The sequence below is a fragment of the Gracilinanus agilis genome, chromosome 3 (assembly GCF_016433145.1).
Source record: "Gracilinanus agilis isolate LMUSP501 chromosome 3, AgileGrace, whole genome shotgun sequence".
NCBI lineage: Eukaryota > Metazoa > Chordata > Mammalia > Didelphimorphia > Didelphidae > Gracilinanus > Gracilinanus agilis.
In genome coordinates this window covers 599,948,351-599,962,742 of record NC_058132.1, presented here as the reverse complement: position 1 = coordinate 599,962,742, position 14,392 = coordinate 599,948,351, and the positions used below count along the sequence as shown (strand labels likewise).

General features: G+C 37.8%; 1 protein-coding gene across 1 annotated transcript in view; it reads right to left on the bottom strand.

The window, feature by feature from the left end:
• The window catches only part of PARD3B (par-3 family cell polarity regulator beta), a 1,311,536-nt gene that overhangs the window by 186,620 nt on the left and 1,110,524 nt on the right, over positions 1-14,392 (bottom strand). The window contains exon 19 of the mRNA XM_044669413.1: positions 1,575-1,877. Coding sequence (XP_044525348.1) covers positions 1,575-1,877 — 303 coding nt within the window. The remainder of the gene's footprint in view (positions 1-1,574; positions 1,878-14,392) is intronic.

Here is a 14,392-nt window from a genome sequence, read left to right as displayed (position 1 = left end):
TAGCTAAGTGGCTTTGCTGGGCTCTCTGGCAGGATCAGAACTGGTTGGGGACTTTGGTTGGAGAATGTCCTCTTTGTGTTTAGGATGGATTCTCATGACCACAGGCCTGCCCAGACCTTCTCATATCCAGTATTTATATAATATCCATTGTTATTATGGCTTGAGAATAAAAATGGTTTTCTCTTAACAGTTGATTCAAGGGGTGGCAATGAATTAGCAGCCTAGTTTTAATGACTGTATCACTGAGTCACAGGAATTTATATTTTCTTTTTACCTCAAAGAAAAACTTGACCATCTTTCTTTAATACTATCAACCTGGAAACTTGACAGTAAGGATTAAAAATTGCTCCTTCCTTCCCACTTGGTTATTGGAAAGGCTCTGAAAGGTAATCAGTCTTGTGAAGCTACACTTTACAGTCTGCATAAAAATGCCATGATTTCCTTTCCTCTCCCCAACCTAATTGAAAGTGCATAATATCACACAGCTGGGGAAATGTAAACTGTAAACATATGCAATATATCATGCTATCACCCAAAAGCTGGTTACTAATGGGCACTGGGTGGTTGTCAGGACCAAAAGAAATCTGGAAAACAAGGTTTTTTTGCTCTCAAGTAAGAGCTTGCTCCTTGGGGCTACCACTCTCCCTGCTTTTCTCTTCCTAGCTTGCACTGGAATGTACCAAAACAAAATGGAAGGAAGGATTGTCAACCCCTTTGGTGCGTATGTGAAATTCAGAAGCCCCACCTACAATGTGGAATGATTAATATTTTTTCGGATCAGCCCTCCACACTACAATGAATTTCATTATTTTCCTCTCTGTCAAGCACACAGAATGACACTCTTATTTCAACATCTTTAGATTCCTAAAGGGAAATGATCTTTGGTTACATCACCCTTTTCTATGACTAAGATTATCTGCTTTTACATCTTCAAATATTCATGCATAGCTGTTCAGGTATGGTTCTTACTGTGGGTGAAATGTAGATTTTTTGTTTGTTTGTTTCCAAAGTTCCCTTACTCACTGCCCTCAGATTCCCCACAGTTACACTACTTTAGAAGGTTTAATAATATCCCTTCTCACTTTCCCTTCTTTGCAATGAATGGCTTTCCATTTCATCACTCATTGTATTTAATTTGCCTACTCTAGATTTCATACCACCTTCTCTCAGTCTAAGCTCTTCACTGTAAGGCTCTTGAGAGGAAAAAAAACCCAATGCTCTTTGAACGTTCGTCATTATCAGCTCTGTCATAATATTCTTGCATAAATTGTCAGCTCTTTGCAACAGGGACTTTGCTCTCTGAATTCATCTATTGTCTGTTCAGTGTGCCTTATTACTATTATTTGTTAGCTGTATTTTTGGATAGTTGACAGCTTCAAGTTAAGTCAAAACATAGCCCTTGTCTAAAGTAGCCGCTGAATATCACTTTCAAGAGACTAAAGGGCTTTATTTTTGTTTTCTTTTTAAGAATTCGACATCAGGAGGTGCAATTTTTGCTCTCATTCGACATCAGACAGCTTATCTGTGACCCTGTTGATTTAGAACAACTTTCAACTTCCACTCGATTTCATTACCTGTCAGCAAGAGTCTGAGGATGGTAGGGCTTGTTGATCTTTGCATAAAGCCCCTCCAAGGGATCCTTCTCTAGAGACAGTGGAGGTCCATCCCGTAGGTAGCCCAATGTCCCTATCCTCGGTGGTGATGATGACCTGTAGACACCGGCTGGTACGTAAGTATCCCGGAAATGGTTCACTCGGGCATAATTAGGATCCATTTCATCATCATCCATATCATGAAGGGTTCCTATGAGGCCAGTGGAATAATCAATAAGCCCTCTTGCCTGTTTTTCTCGCAGCTCCTGGTGTTTTGCTCCAATTCTGAAAAATGCAAAGTGAACAGAGGGGTGAGATTAACATAGCAATAACAATTCCATAATAGCACAGAAAAGTATCACCCAAAACATATACTAATCCCTCTTGTAGAAATGGAATAGGAATATATTGATTAGGTATTGATTAAGATAAGAACTTTAAGAAGGTGTCTCTGAGGTTGCAGGCCAGATAGAGTTCTGTGCGTGAGATGAGACCTCACTCTTCACTTCTTCAGTTGTTATCTTTCTTTTTATTCTAGATCATCATCAACAGAAATGTCCAGGGTATAACCCAAAGGATTCATTTAATAGTCCTGCTCTGGCATTGCTATGGAGTGTTTAGGTTTATAAGAGTGATAACATTATTTAGCATTTACATTGTATTTTAAGGTTTGGAAAGTGCTTTACACAGATTATATCATCTTGTCCTCAAAACAACCTTGGAAGATAATTGCTATTATTATCTCCATTTTACATATAAGGAAACTGAAGCAGAAAATGATTAAATGAGTTGGTTGGGTCACATAGGTAGTGTCCAAGGCAAGATTTGAATTCAGATCTCCTTGACTCCAGGTCCATCTATCTATCTATGGTATGTAAAGATTAAAATTAATATACAATAACTAAGTATTCTATTTTATAAAGCTTATTAATAATAACTAAAGTTAAAAAAAGCCAGCTAACCAAGCCCTGGTTGGGAGAAAAGAAAGAGAGGGGGAGGAGTTACAGAACTATATAAACAATAATGTAGACACATGTAAATGAAAAGGGGAAAGGACTTTTGGGATGAGGAAAGAATTCTGGGAGATGAAGTCCAATGTACAAAATTCTCTAACTATACATTTACTCCTTAGCTGCCCACTATGACAATATTATGGGTATTTGACATCTTGCCTACTGATAAGGGATTATTGAACATTAAGAGTTTGGTTTTCATTAATGTTCATTCAGTCAATGTTGACTACGTTTGTGTAAAGAGTGTGCCTTGAGTGTGATAGTCTGGAAAGTATTCCTCAATGCAGGACCAAAGGTTAAAACAGTTAAACAGTTAACCTGAATTCCCACACTTTTCCTATGAGTTCTCCATTTGTCGGCTTGATCTTCCTGTAGGCTTCTAGAGAAATGAGCTTGCAAAGAATGAATTAAACATGAAAAGGAAGTGGGGAGGCAGCCTGGTCACTAAAAGCAGTAGATCAGAAGTCATTTACAAGAGATTTTAATTTTTTTGGTTCCATAAATGGGGAGCATGGTGCCTCATTATATAGGGGCTAGGGACAGAGTAAAACAGGGAGGAAATTAATAGGATCCTGACAGAGATGAATTGGCACATATAAGTGAATTAAAGACTATTACTGGCAGGACTCCACTGTGATAAAGCCTTAAGTGGTATTTCAAAATGCTGCTGCTAATCGGTGCCATTGTATAATCTATTGGGAATAAGGAAAGAGAAAAAAAATTAGGTGAATTTCAAATCCATTTGCAGCTTTAGGACTTAAAACTTCATCCAGCAAATAGTAGATCTCTTAAATTTTTGGTGATTTGGTAAAATAGAAAAATTCTGTAGCATAGTATTGGATGACATTGATGTTGTTGATAGTTTGAGGTGAGCAGTATCAAGATGAAAGCAGAGTAAGGTATTCATTTTTGCATGAGTAAAGTATTTTTTGTAAAGAAGACAAAAAGCATGATGATTTTAATTCTAGTGGAAGAGGAGGACAGAGAGAGAAAGTGGAATGCATCATAGAGGAAAAGTGTAAAGAGATGACAGACCTTGAAACCACAGAGTCAGTGAGTACAAGACTTTTGCAGGCCCCAAGGATTCAGTTCAAAGATACGTTCAGGGAATTGGTTAAAGATGAGTTTTTTCCATTTGTTTTTTAAACATTTATTTTGAAGGTGCACTTTGCTTCTGGTCTGTGAAATTGCAATGCTGTCCTCTTTCCTCTTTCACAAACCAAAAGGCAATTTTTTTTGTATATCAGAATTGAATTTCCTTTGAAAAACATCAAATCTTCTGTAAAAGTTGTGGAGCACTTTAGACCTCCTAGCTTTCAAGGTACTTCTTTGCCTGAGAGAAGAACCAGATTTTTCCCCTCCTCCACCCCAAGTATGTAAGGATGGGAAAGGGAATAAAAAAAGATATGGGTGTAAGGCTAAGCCAGCATCTCTACTCAACACAAATGAAAACTACCAGTAGCAATTATTGCCTTTCTCTTTTGCAAACTATGAACCCTACAAGTAAGTAATTAGTGAGTGGAAGAAAATATGTGAAAGATAACTCCATTCTCCAAGGGATTTTGAATTAAGATGAAAGAAAGATTACACAGCAGGGCCTTAGTAGAGGGATCCTGCTGTCCTTTTTCAATGCATGTTAGTTGTGGCTTCATAGATATTTTGTTTTGAATAATTTTTATAAAGATGCTAACTTGCTCTATTTCTGTAACAAAACCATCTTTCCAGGGACAATGCAGATTCCACTGTCAGTGAACACTTGCTGCACTAAGATGATAGGGATGGATTTCCATTGCAAATAAAGCTAAAAACATCAATAAGGTAAGGGGGGGTAAAAGATTCTTCTGTGTGGTTGCTATCCTTCTTATACAGGGTGCCTTTAAGAGAAATCATTCAGCATAAAGATGAATATTTCACACATCCCACATGGGGTTAGAGTTACGAATTAATGCAAGAGGAAAACACTAAGCTTCATTTAAAAAAAAACAGAAATGTAGAGCTAATATCTAGTCCAACAAATCTGTTATTTCATTAGATATTTTTTGTTTAGGTTTTTTCTTTAATTAAGTGTGTCTAGAGTGTGATTGCTAAGTATTTTGAGATCCTCACATGAAAGGTATACTTTGTACATGCCAAATATTATTTTACCATGTAGCCTTCCTTTTTAAACAAAAGCAAATTCCCCCTTGATCATCTCTGCACCAGTGAATCTTCAAGTAACTAATTTCATATTAATCACTCAGTAGGTAAAATAGTCATTTCTCTGAGCCATAATTATTATGCCATATATCAGGAACTCCTGTTGAGGGGGAGGGAGGATAAGAAAATATTTGAAATGGGGTTTATGGGGGTTGAAGAAACTCTTTCCAGAAATGTCATAGGAGAAATACTCATTTCCGTTCCTGGGCTTTTATTCTATGTCTAGATGTCTATAGTACAGTTGCCTCTGAATGCCCATCAGCAATCACAACTTAATATATTAATATCACAACTTGGTAGATTTGGAAATTTCTACTCCTAAACATCACCAATCATAAGACCATATAGAGAGTTAGAAAAGTCCCTTAGAGAGCACTTCAAGCCACTCATCTATCAAATCTAAATTCCATACCTAATATCAAAACACCTTCTAACCATTGTCCTCTCCCAATATCCCTAACTTCCTCCCTCTTTCTCCTCTATCTTTATTTCTCTCTCTCTCTCCCCCTTCCCACCTCTCTCATTTACCTTCTGTCTTAGTCTAAATTCTGATAGAAGAGTGGCAACAGTTAGACAATTGGGGTTAAGTGACTCGCCCAAGGTCATATAGCTGGAAAGAATCTGAAGCCAGATATGAATTGAGGTCCTCCTGATTCCAGACCTGGTGCTCTTTCCACTGTGCTACGTAGTTACCCCTCTTATTCTCATTTTTACCCACATGACTACATGGATTCTATATTTTCTATGAAGTTAGTACTCTGGAAGGATCTTGTTCTTGCAACCTTTGGTCCTAATGGCATACATTTTTTGTAGGATCATGGTTGGAAGGAGATTTAGGGATCATCTGGTCCCCAAATCTGTATTTTACAGGTTAGGAGCCTGAGGATCTGAGAGGTTCAGAGATTTTCTAGTCCAAGACTCCTAGATCTTCTGGACCCTAGTTTATTGCTCCTTTAGCATAGTTCATCTAGCCCAAAGTTGCCATGCTACTTCTGACATTTTAGGACCATCTTTCTGTGTCATTCCTATGTGCCATTCTTCTCTATTAGCCAGGCATACCCACCCTGACTCTTGATTTTTTATTGGTAAGCACTCACCATAAATAGACTAATTTAGACCCACAACACTACTACTACATTCTAGCTAATTTCTTGCCATACGACCCACTCTACACTCTCAACCACCTCCCTCTTCCAAATGTGGGAATTGTAATAAACCCATACTACTCTTACTGAAAAGTAGAGCCAATCAACTGCTTTATGACTCCATTCACTTTTTTGTGATTTTGCTGAATCTAACTCCTCCCCTTCTTTCATTGTCTTCTTTTATTAGAATGTAGGCTTCTTGGAGACAGGAACTGTCCTGCTTGTACTTGTGTAGCCAGACCTTATCATGGCACAAGGTCTCTGGGGGGGAGGGTGGGTAAAACACTCAGTCTGAGGATGGGGTGGGAGTGGGACCACTCCATCACTGGTTTAGAGCAATCCAGGAATTTGGACCCTAGCAATTCTTCACTTCCCTACAGTTATGAAGAGGCTGTGGGGTGAAGTTTCCACCCACCTCGATAAAGGAAGTATTTGATTAACAAATTAAGAGGACAAAGAAGTTTTCTGGGTAATGTTTAAACTGCCAAAGAGGATAAACTCTTTTAAAGTGCCTTTCTGCATACCAATAATTGATATGCTAATTAGAATTATTCTAATTGTTCATAATTCCTTTATGTATTTAAAAATATTAAATCCTAAATCTTGGGAGAGAGGTTAAGAGGGATATTGGACCAGTGATTTCAATGCCATAAGGAATGCAAGTGAGGAAATTCCCTCAGCTCATGCAAGTCAGCCCCTATCCTGCCATTTGGAGTAGAGAGCTGCCATTGGATACCCAGGGACTAGAAACTTGTCTAAAGGTCAGAAAGCTGATGTGTATTGGGGGTAGACTGACTCTAAAACCTACTTTCTTTTCTTCTTTTTTGGATATCTTTCATTTAATTTGATTTTTCCCCAATTAGTGTAAAGATAATTTTTAACCTTTTAAAAAATGTTTTGCGTCTCAAATTCTCACCCTCTTTTTCCCCCTTCCCCTTCAGTGAGATGGTAAGCAATAAGACCCATTTTTTTTATCTCCTACCCCAAGTTGCCTTTACAACAGCCTGGACTTCTTTGCATTAAAACCAAATTACTGAGGTTTAATTTATCATCTCCAGAATTTCAAAGCTAGGACAACAAAGCAAAACAAAATACCAGTGGTCACTCAGCAGCACTCCCTCATTTTTCAGAAGAGGAAATGAAGGTTCAGAGATGTGAAATAATCTGCCCAAGATAGCTGCAGCTAGAATACAGGAATTCTGATATCTCCTCCAATGAATAAAGTCAGCCTGGTGGAGTGGCTAGTACAGAAAACTTGGGTTCAAAATCTGCCTTATGCATTTTTTACTGTGTAATCCTGGGTAAGCCACTTACCTTCTGTGGGTTTCAATTTTTTCATTAGAAAAATAAAGATGTCGGACTTACTGGTCTCTTGTTTCCCTTCTAACTTTTAATCTATGATCATATGAAATCTCATGCCATGATATCACTTCACTGTTATGCAATACTTTAGTGGGAAGATTTGTGATCTCATAATTTGTAAATACTACCTCCAATAGTATAGGTTGGTAACACAAGTGGAAAGTGACTCTAGGTGCAGCAGATGACCAAAAACTTCTTGTGTACAAAGGTAGTATAAAAGAGATCATTGAGGGAATATATGTGACTAGAGTCTGGATGACATCAGCACAAATCCAGCTTCAGAAACTTACTGGCTGTGTAACCCTAGGCAAGTCACTTAATCTCTCGAGCCTCAGTTTCCTCATCTGTAAAATGGGGACAAAAATAGTACCTAATTTACAGGGTATTTGTGAGGTCAAAATGAGATATTTGGAAAGTGCTGTGTAAACCCTAAAATACTGTAAAAATGCTAGTTGTTATTATTATTTTGTTTTTAAAAAAGTGGACTGACAACATAATGAGGGCTATATTGGTACCCATAGAATGTTAAAAGGACTAGACAAAAGCCTTCATTATCTTTGGGAGATTTTCTATGATTGAGAGGAGAAGGAGAAAATCATACAGGATTATATTCAATAGAAATTCTTAACTAATGTTTCACCCTGTGGAAAGAGTAATAATCTGTTATTTACTAGACTAGCTGGTATTCCAAATTCCATTAAAATATTTGTTTCTTAAGCAACAAAAGTAAATCATTTGCCTTGGAAAATCTATTTGCCTCTGTATCCTACCTCCTACTCTCCCCAAGGTTTTATTAATTTTTTGTAACATTAGAATACAGAGACATAACAAGGAATTTTGGTACCAGGAAAAATTCAGTTTGGGCACGAGGCATTTAAGTTTGAATATTTCTGTGTGTGGTTGTGGTAGATTGGAGGCAGAGGGCATGGGATTAAAGGATGTTGAGGAATTTAAAAACCCGAGAATTAAGGTTGTTCAATGTCTGGCTGAAAAATTGCTAGGGAGAAGGATGAGTGAACAGAAAGTACACATTGTCTCATTTGAGCCTCATAATACCTCTGTGAGGTAGGTATTATTATTCCATTTTATAGATGAGGAAGCTGAGGATGGATGAGAGAAGGGAAGGGGCATGCCCAGAGTCAAATAACTAGTGTCTTCAGCATCATTCAATTTCAGAGCCTTCTGATTCCAAATCCAACACCTTTCTAGGAACCTACTTCATTGTCTCATAATATTTGTCCTACAGAACTGCCAGGGTATCAAGTGGGAGAGGGCAGTAGGGATTTTATGGGGATTAGGGGGAGTGGGGGGGAAGGAAGGGAAGAGGGCAAAGAGGCACAACAATATGAAGCAAAGAAGTAGTTTAGCTTTTTAAAGAATAAAAGCTATCTTTTGTGTAACTTTCCCTTTTGACAGGGAAGATATTTTGTTCTACTACCAATTTCCAACAAAAGCTGTGATTAGGTCACTATGATTTTCTTTTGTTCCAGAGAAGGGGCCCAGTTGCTTCAAGTTTTCCCCATGAATGCAGTCTCACCGCCATGTAAACCCTACCTGCTCAGGGACAATTACTTCCTTTCTTTGTAATACTGACCAGTCAATACCAGGTTACATGCATTTCTTTGTGATCAATGCCCCATCTTTTCAATGGGCCTATTTTAGCTGCATTAATATTTTTCATTTCTTTCTCACTCTTGCCCAGGAGTCTATAACACTTTCTCAATGATCCTTCTCTTATCCTTTCTATTTTTCATGTCAATCTAAATCTCTGTGGCAGTTAAGAAAACTGCATAGTTGGTACCCAGCATCATTTCTCACCTCGCCTCTATTAGACTTTTTTTCTGTTCAGGAAACTTGGTATTCTAAAATTCTAATGCTTTACCTTATATTATTGCTCCAATCCTCAAAAAAAATTGCATTTTGGCAAATTATTTATTTTTAAAACTTATTTTTTAACAGAATGCCTGTCATTAAGTTCCTCATGCCCATTAGACAGCACAACTAAAATAAAACACTGTGTCCTTCAGGCAAATGTATGAGCATTAGGCGGAATAGCTGATAGGGTGTTGGACCTGGAGTTAGGAAGACTCATTAACATGAGTTCAAATCTACCCACAGACACTAGTTTTGTGACTCTCACACCTTTTCTGGACCCTCCAAATTTTCTACTTGAAAATTAGCTAATTCTAGCTAAAAGTAGCTAATTGATTATAGTTGCTGTAATTTTCTTGGCATTTCCCAAAATAAACAGTATTTACTCATGTTTAGTAAATATCTTCATCTTCTCCTTGTGAAAATGGCCCTGAAGCAGATTAAAACTGCTAATGAGTGTTTAGCACCTTTTCTAGAAACGATTAACCCCCTCCCCCATTGCAATCCCATAAACAGAGGTCCCTATACAAAATACTATTAAGTATTTAACACCTTTTAGAGATGCCCTCTGAGCTGACGTGCAGTCTAGTATTTAGGAGGGAACTGTCAAAAATCTTTCCCTTGAGGGGGCAGCTGGATGGCTCAGTGGATTGAGAGCCAGGCCTAGAGACAGGAGGTCCTAGGTTCAAATCCAACCTCAGACACTTCCCAGCTGTGTGACCCTGGGCAAGTCACTTAACCCCCATTGCCTAGCCCTATAACAAATAAAAAAAAATTTAATACAGAAGGATATATATAAAAAGATATTAGGGTTTAAAAAAAATCTTTCCCTTGAGAAGGCTGTGACGGGTTGCCTAGGATGAGCAAAATCTGTAATACCTCCTTTCTTTGGTATCTTCAAAATATTTTATAACAACATTATTGTTGATATTAAACTATGACAAGCAATATTCTAGTTAATTTGTTAACTTCCCTTAATTGACATTTTCCCACTGTTTTCAATGTGTTTCTGGAAATTGTGAGAAAGAAGAGGGATTATAAAAGTTGCAAACAGAAGGTAGACACATCACCTTCAGCATCTGGTCTGTCGAGAAGCAGACATTCATTCCTGGACATACCCAGTGTAGCAATTTGTTTTGCTTCACCATACAAATTTGTTGTGGGCAGCTGGGCAGTCCAGTGGATAGAGTGCCATGCCTGAAGTCAGGGAGACTCATCTTTCTAAGCTCAACTCTGGCTTCAGACACTTACTAGCTATGTGACCCTGGGCAAGTTGCTTAACCCTCTCTTTGCCTCAGTTGCTTCATCTGACAAATATGCTGGAGGAGGAAATGGCAAACCACTCTAGTATCTTTGCCAAGAAAACTCAAATGGTGTCATGAAGAAATGGAGAAGACTGAAAAACAACTAAAGAACAAAAACATATTTGTTGCAAAGGTTTTGTTTTTTCTGGAAATTAATGCTTGTTAATTTTAGTTATATAAAACATGAGTTGTGTAAGCTTAAAATTTATATACAATATCTCCAAGTATTATATTTAATTAGATTTATTAAGAATAACTTGAAATTAAAAAGCTAGAGTAAATAGGGAGCTAACCCAGCCACAGTCATGAGAGAAGAGACCAAGCAGCAAACTTTTATGTACAATACATAAGGATGCTACGTGGATGAAAGGAAAAGGATTCTGGGAGATGAAATCCAAGGGTTCAAGATTTTCTAATTACCCAGTTGTCTACATCTTAGGAACAATGACAGATATTTGCTATTGTTGATAATAAACTGACATGGAGGGGCTCCCCAATCCAGCCATATCTGAATGAGTCTCCCTATAACATTTCTAACACATGGTCCTCCAGTCTTTGTCTGAAGATCCAGGGAAAAGGAACTCCATTTTTGTATCGTTCTAAGTACTTTGAAGCTTTTCTCCATGCATCAGAAAAATTTGTTACAAGGTTCTGATTTTGTTTTCTTTTGTTTTCAGTGTGGAGGGGAGGTCAAAGAGAAAGATAACAAATATTAGTCAATTTTTAACAGTCTGAATTGGCCTCTTTGCAGTTTTTATCCCTCTGGGGAATGGAATATGATGTCCCTTGCCATAATGGTACTTGCCATGAAACATAAAGAATGAGGATAGCTCATTGTGGTTCACTTTGGAGCATGGACCATTGACATAAACTTCCTGGAGAGGAAAAGGAAAAAGCCACAGAGAATGAAAGGAAACTAGTTATGTTTCCGTTCCTGTCCCTCCAAAGCATTTCTGGTCCCTCTTTTCTGCCATCTGACAATCCACACCCAGCCAGCAACCACCCCTGGCTTCCTTGCTCTTTCGGTCTTTGAAAGGAGGGAGAACGCGGCCAAGAATAAGGGGACTGAGAATTGCATAGGGTACATGTTACTATTTCATGTGCTTATTTGATCCTGAAAGCCAGTCTTCCTAAATATTAAAAAATTAATAAATTCTCTACTTTATATGGAAATCTGGTGTATAGATGCTTCCCACCCTTCAATGGGTGCTTAGGAAGATTCCAATTAGCGGAGCATCAAGGTTACGTATAAAAAAGAGGGGATGCCTTTGTACCTAAAATCTGTCTGCTAGTTAGTGGCACTACCAGATGCCTGCTGTGCCAAGGGTTGTTCATGGCACTGTGGGGAATTAAGACAAGCACAAGAGACACGGCCCTTATTCTCTCTTCCTATTTATACAGCAACTTTATACAGGGGGTTAAAAAATCCGTCAGTCGTGCAAAAACAGCTTATTCAACCAGAGCATTTTCAGCAGTCCCTTTCCATTATGGTTGTCATCCCTGGCTCCACTAATCACGGAGTTAGATGCATCCATGCCCCGAACAGATTGCACAGGGCCTTCCCAAGAGTACAGATGTATGCTTGACGATGGAGTCAGTCAGTCAACAACATTTACCGAACACCTGCTGCCTTTACAATGCTGCAAGGTAGATAGAAACAAATGTACTTGACAAGAGCTCTTTCTACTGAGCCAAGCTGATGGGTAATCAGAGGAGGCGAGGATGCCACCGTCTCTACCAAAAGACAGTGTGCTTAAGTTTTCTGCTGAAGACCTAAAATGTGGCAGAGAAGTAGGGAAAAGAATCTCTAAGAATCATGAAATTCTTGCCCACTCTCACAGAAGATATAGGGGAAGAGAAGGAGAGAAGGAATCTGTTCTTCAGAATTTCCCACTCCAAGTCCTAGGAAAGAACTAAGATTGAATCTTGGGCTTCTGGTTTAGGTTTCTGGAAGAAGGCATTAAGTTTCAGGGTGAAAATTAGGATAATCCTGGACTCGAGAGTGAACAGAATATCTATTTTATTTTATTTTAGAACATCTGTTTTATAATGATAGGCTCAGTTAAATTTGGAGAGGTTCCATCCTAGATCGACTACAAGGTGATGAATTTTTTTAGTCATCATAACTCTCAGAGATCACCTACTAAATTGTAAGAGGGAGGTTATCCGCCTTACCACTGATTCTTGACATATGACAGATAAATGAGAGCTACTGGAGGAGCTTGAGAAGGTAAGTTTAATGTCTCATTTGCCTGCGTCTGTCCGTCAACTAATATACACTGTGATTTGTACTAATTAATTCATGTCTGTTGTCATCTTTCATTTATGTATTTCCAGGGTGACTTCATACAGTAGGATCTTGCTGGATGTGAACTCAACACATGTGAATTCAAGTATATGCAATTGGTTATTGAAAAAAAAATAAATGCAGAAAAATACGTAAAATAAAATTTCTTCATTACTCATTAAAACTGCACCATTTTCTCAAATGGTATAAAGACTCCCAGCAGTTAGCCCAATTATGCTCATTCTTGTTCTGAGACACCTTGGTGTGAGTCATTACATTGTTTTGCGTCAAACATTAGCTTCAGCGTTAGTCTTTGACCAGAGTTCTTACTTGTGATAAATCTTGTCCTCTTCAGAGCAGTGCTTCTCTTGATTTCCTTAATGCTATTTATTATGTATAATAATAGTTATTTACAATATAGTTTATTTATAATAATATATAAATATAGTTTATTTTTAATATTTATTTATTTAATGTTATTATTTAATAATGCTTAAAATTTTAAAATAAATAAAATACAAAAAATAAATATAAACTAAATAATATCTATTTATAACAGCCCCCTAAGTATAAGAGTAATGATGCTGGTGGCCCTGATAAGGCTAAGAGAAGTCATAAAGTGCCTAGGCATATTCATGTAAGAAATACTTGTTAAATAATGGGATTCACCATTTTGTGTGATTTTCAACTTACGTACAGAGTCAGAACATATTGGTTGCATAAAACACGGTCCTGTTTTATTTTGTCATTGGATCTATCTGGTCCTTGGACTACCTGATGCCCATTTGGGAAACCTATCCTGTGATCCATATAGTCCATCTGTTGGTTTAACGTTGGGGCGACATGCCTAGTTCATCTCCCTTTGACATTATAAATTGTTAAAGGAAATGATCGTTCAAAATTGGTGTTTGGATAATGGACTGGAGCAAGGGGAGAGAGGTACAAGAGACTGTAGCTGTAATCCAAAGCTTCCTAGAGAACTGCTATTTCAGGGAAAAACAAACCTTGTATTTCCTAATATTCTCACTATAAAATATGTAATGATAGTAGATATCTTTTATCAGAATCAAATTCATGGTACAGCTGATAACAACAACAACAACAAACCATAATGAACAAAAGGGGGAAGAGGCTGTCCCTACAGTTTTACTGAATTTGGCTGACTTAAAAATCTTTCAGCCTTTTCTAATTTTTTTCAGCCCAGAAGCCTATACGTTTCAACTAACTAGCACCGCTGCAGCTTGGTAATAGGAGCAATGAAATCTGAGCCCTTGCACTGGGTGAAGGAAAGGAATAGGAAACACATGGTGGAGGAGCTTCTAACAGGTAAAACATTGTTTTATAATGTAGTCTGAAGAATCTAAATGCATGGATTCAGTGTCAAATCTAATAATGATGTTAATGGCATCATTTCTGTGTGAAACTCTTAACTAAACAGGCCATGTCAACTGTCACCTCTAACAAATCCTAGAATCCCTCTACGAGAATTCTGGGTGTCCAATTTCCAAATCACAGCAAATCCTTGATCTGATCCCCTCCCACATCTCCTCCAGGGTCCTGCTACAGAAATCAGCCTTTTTCTCTCAGGCATCATCAATCTCTTTCTCCACTGGCTCTTTTC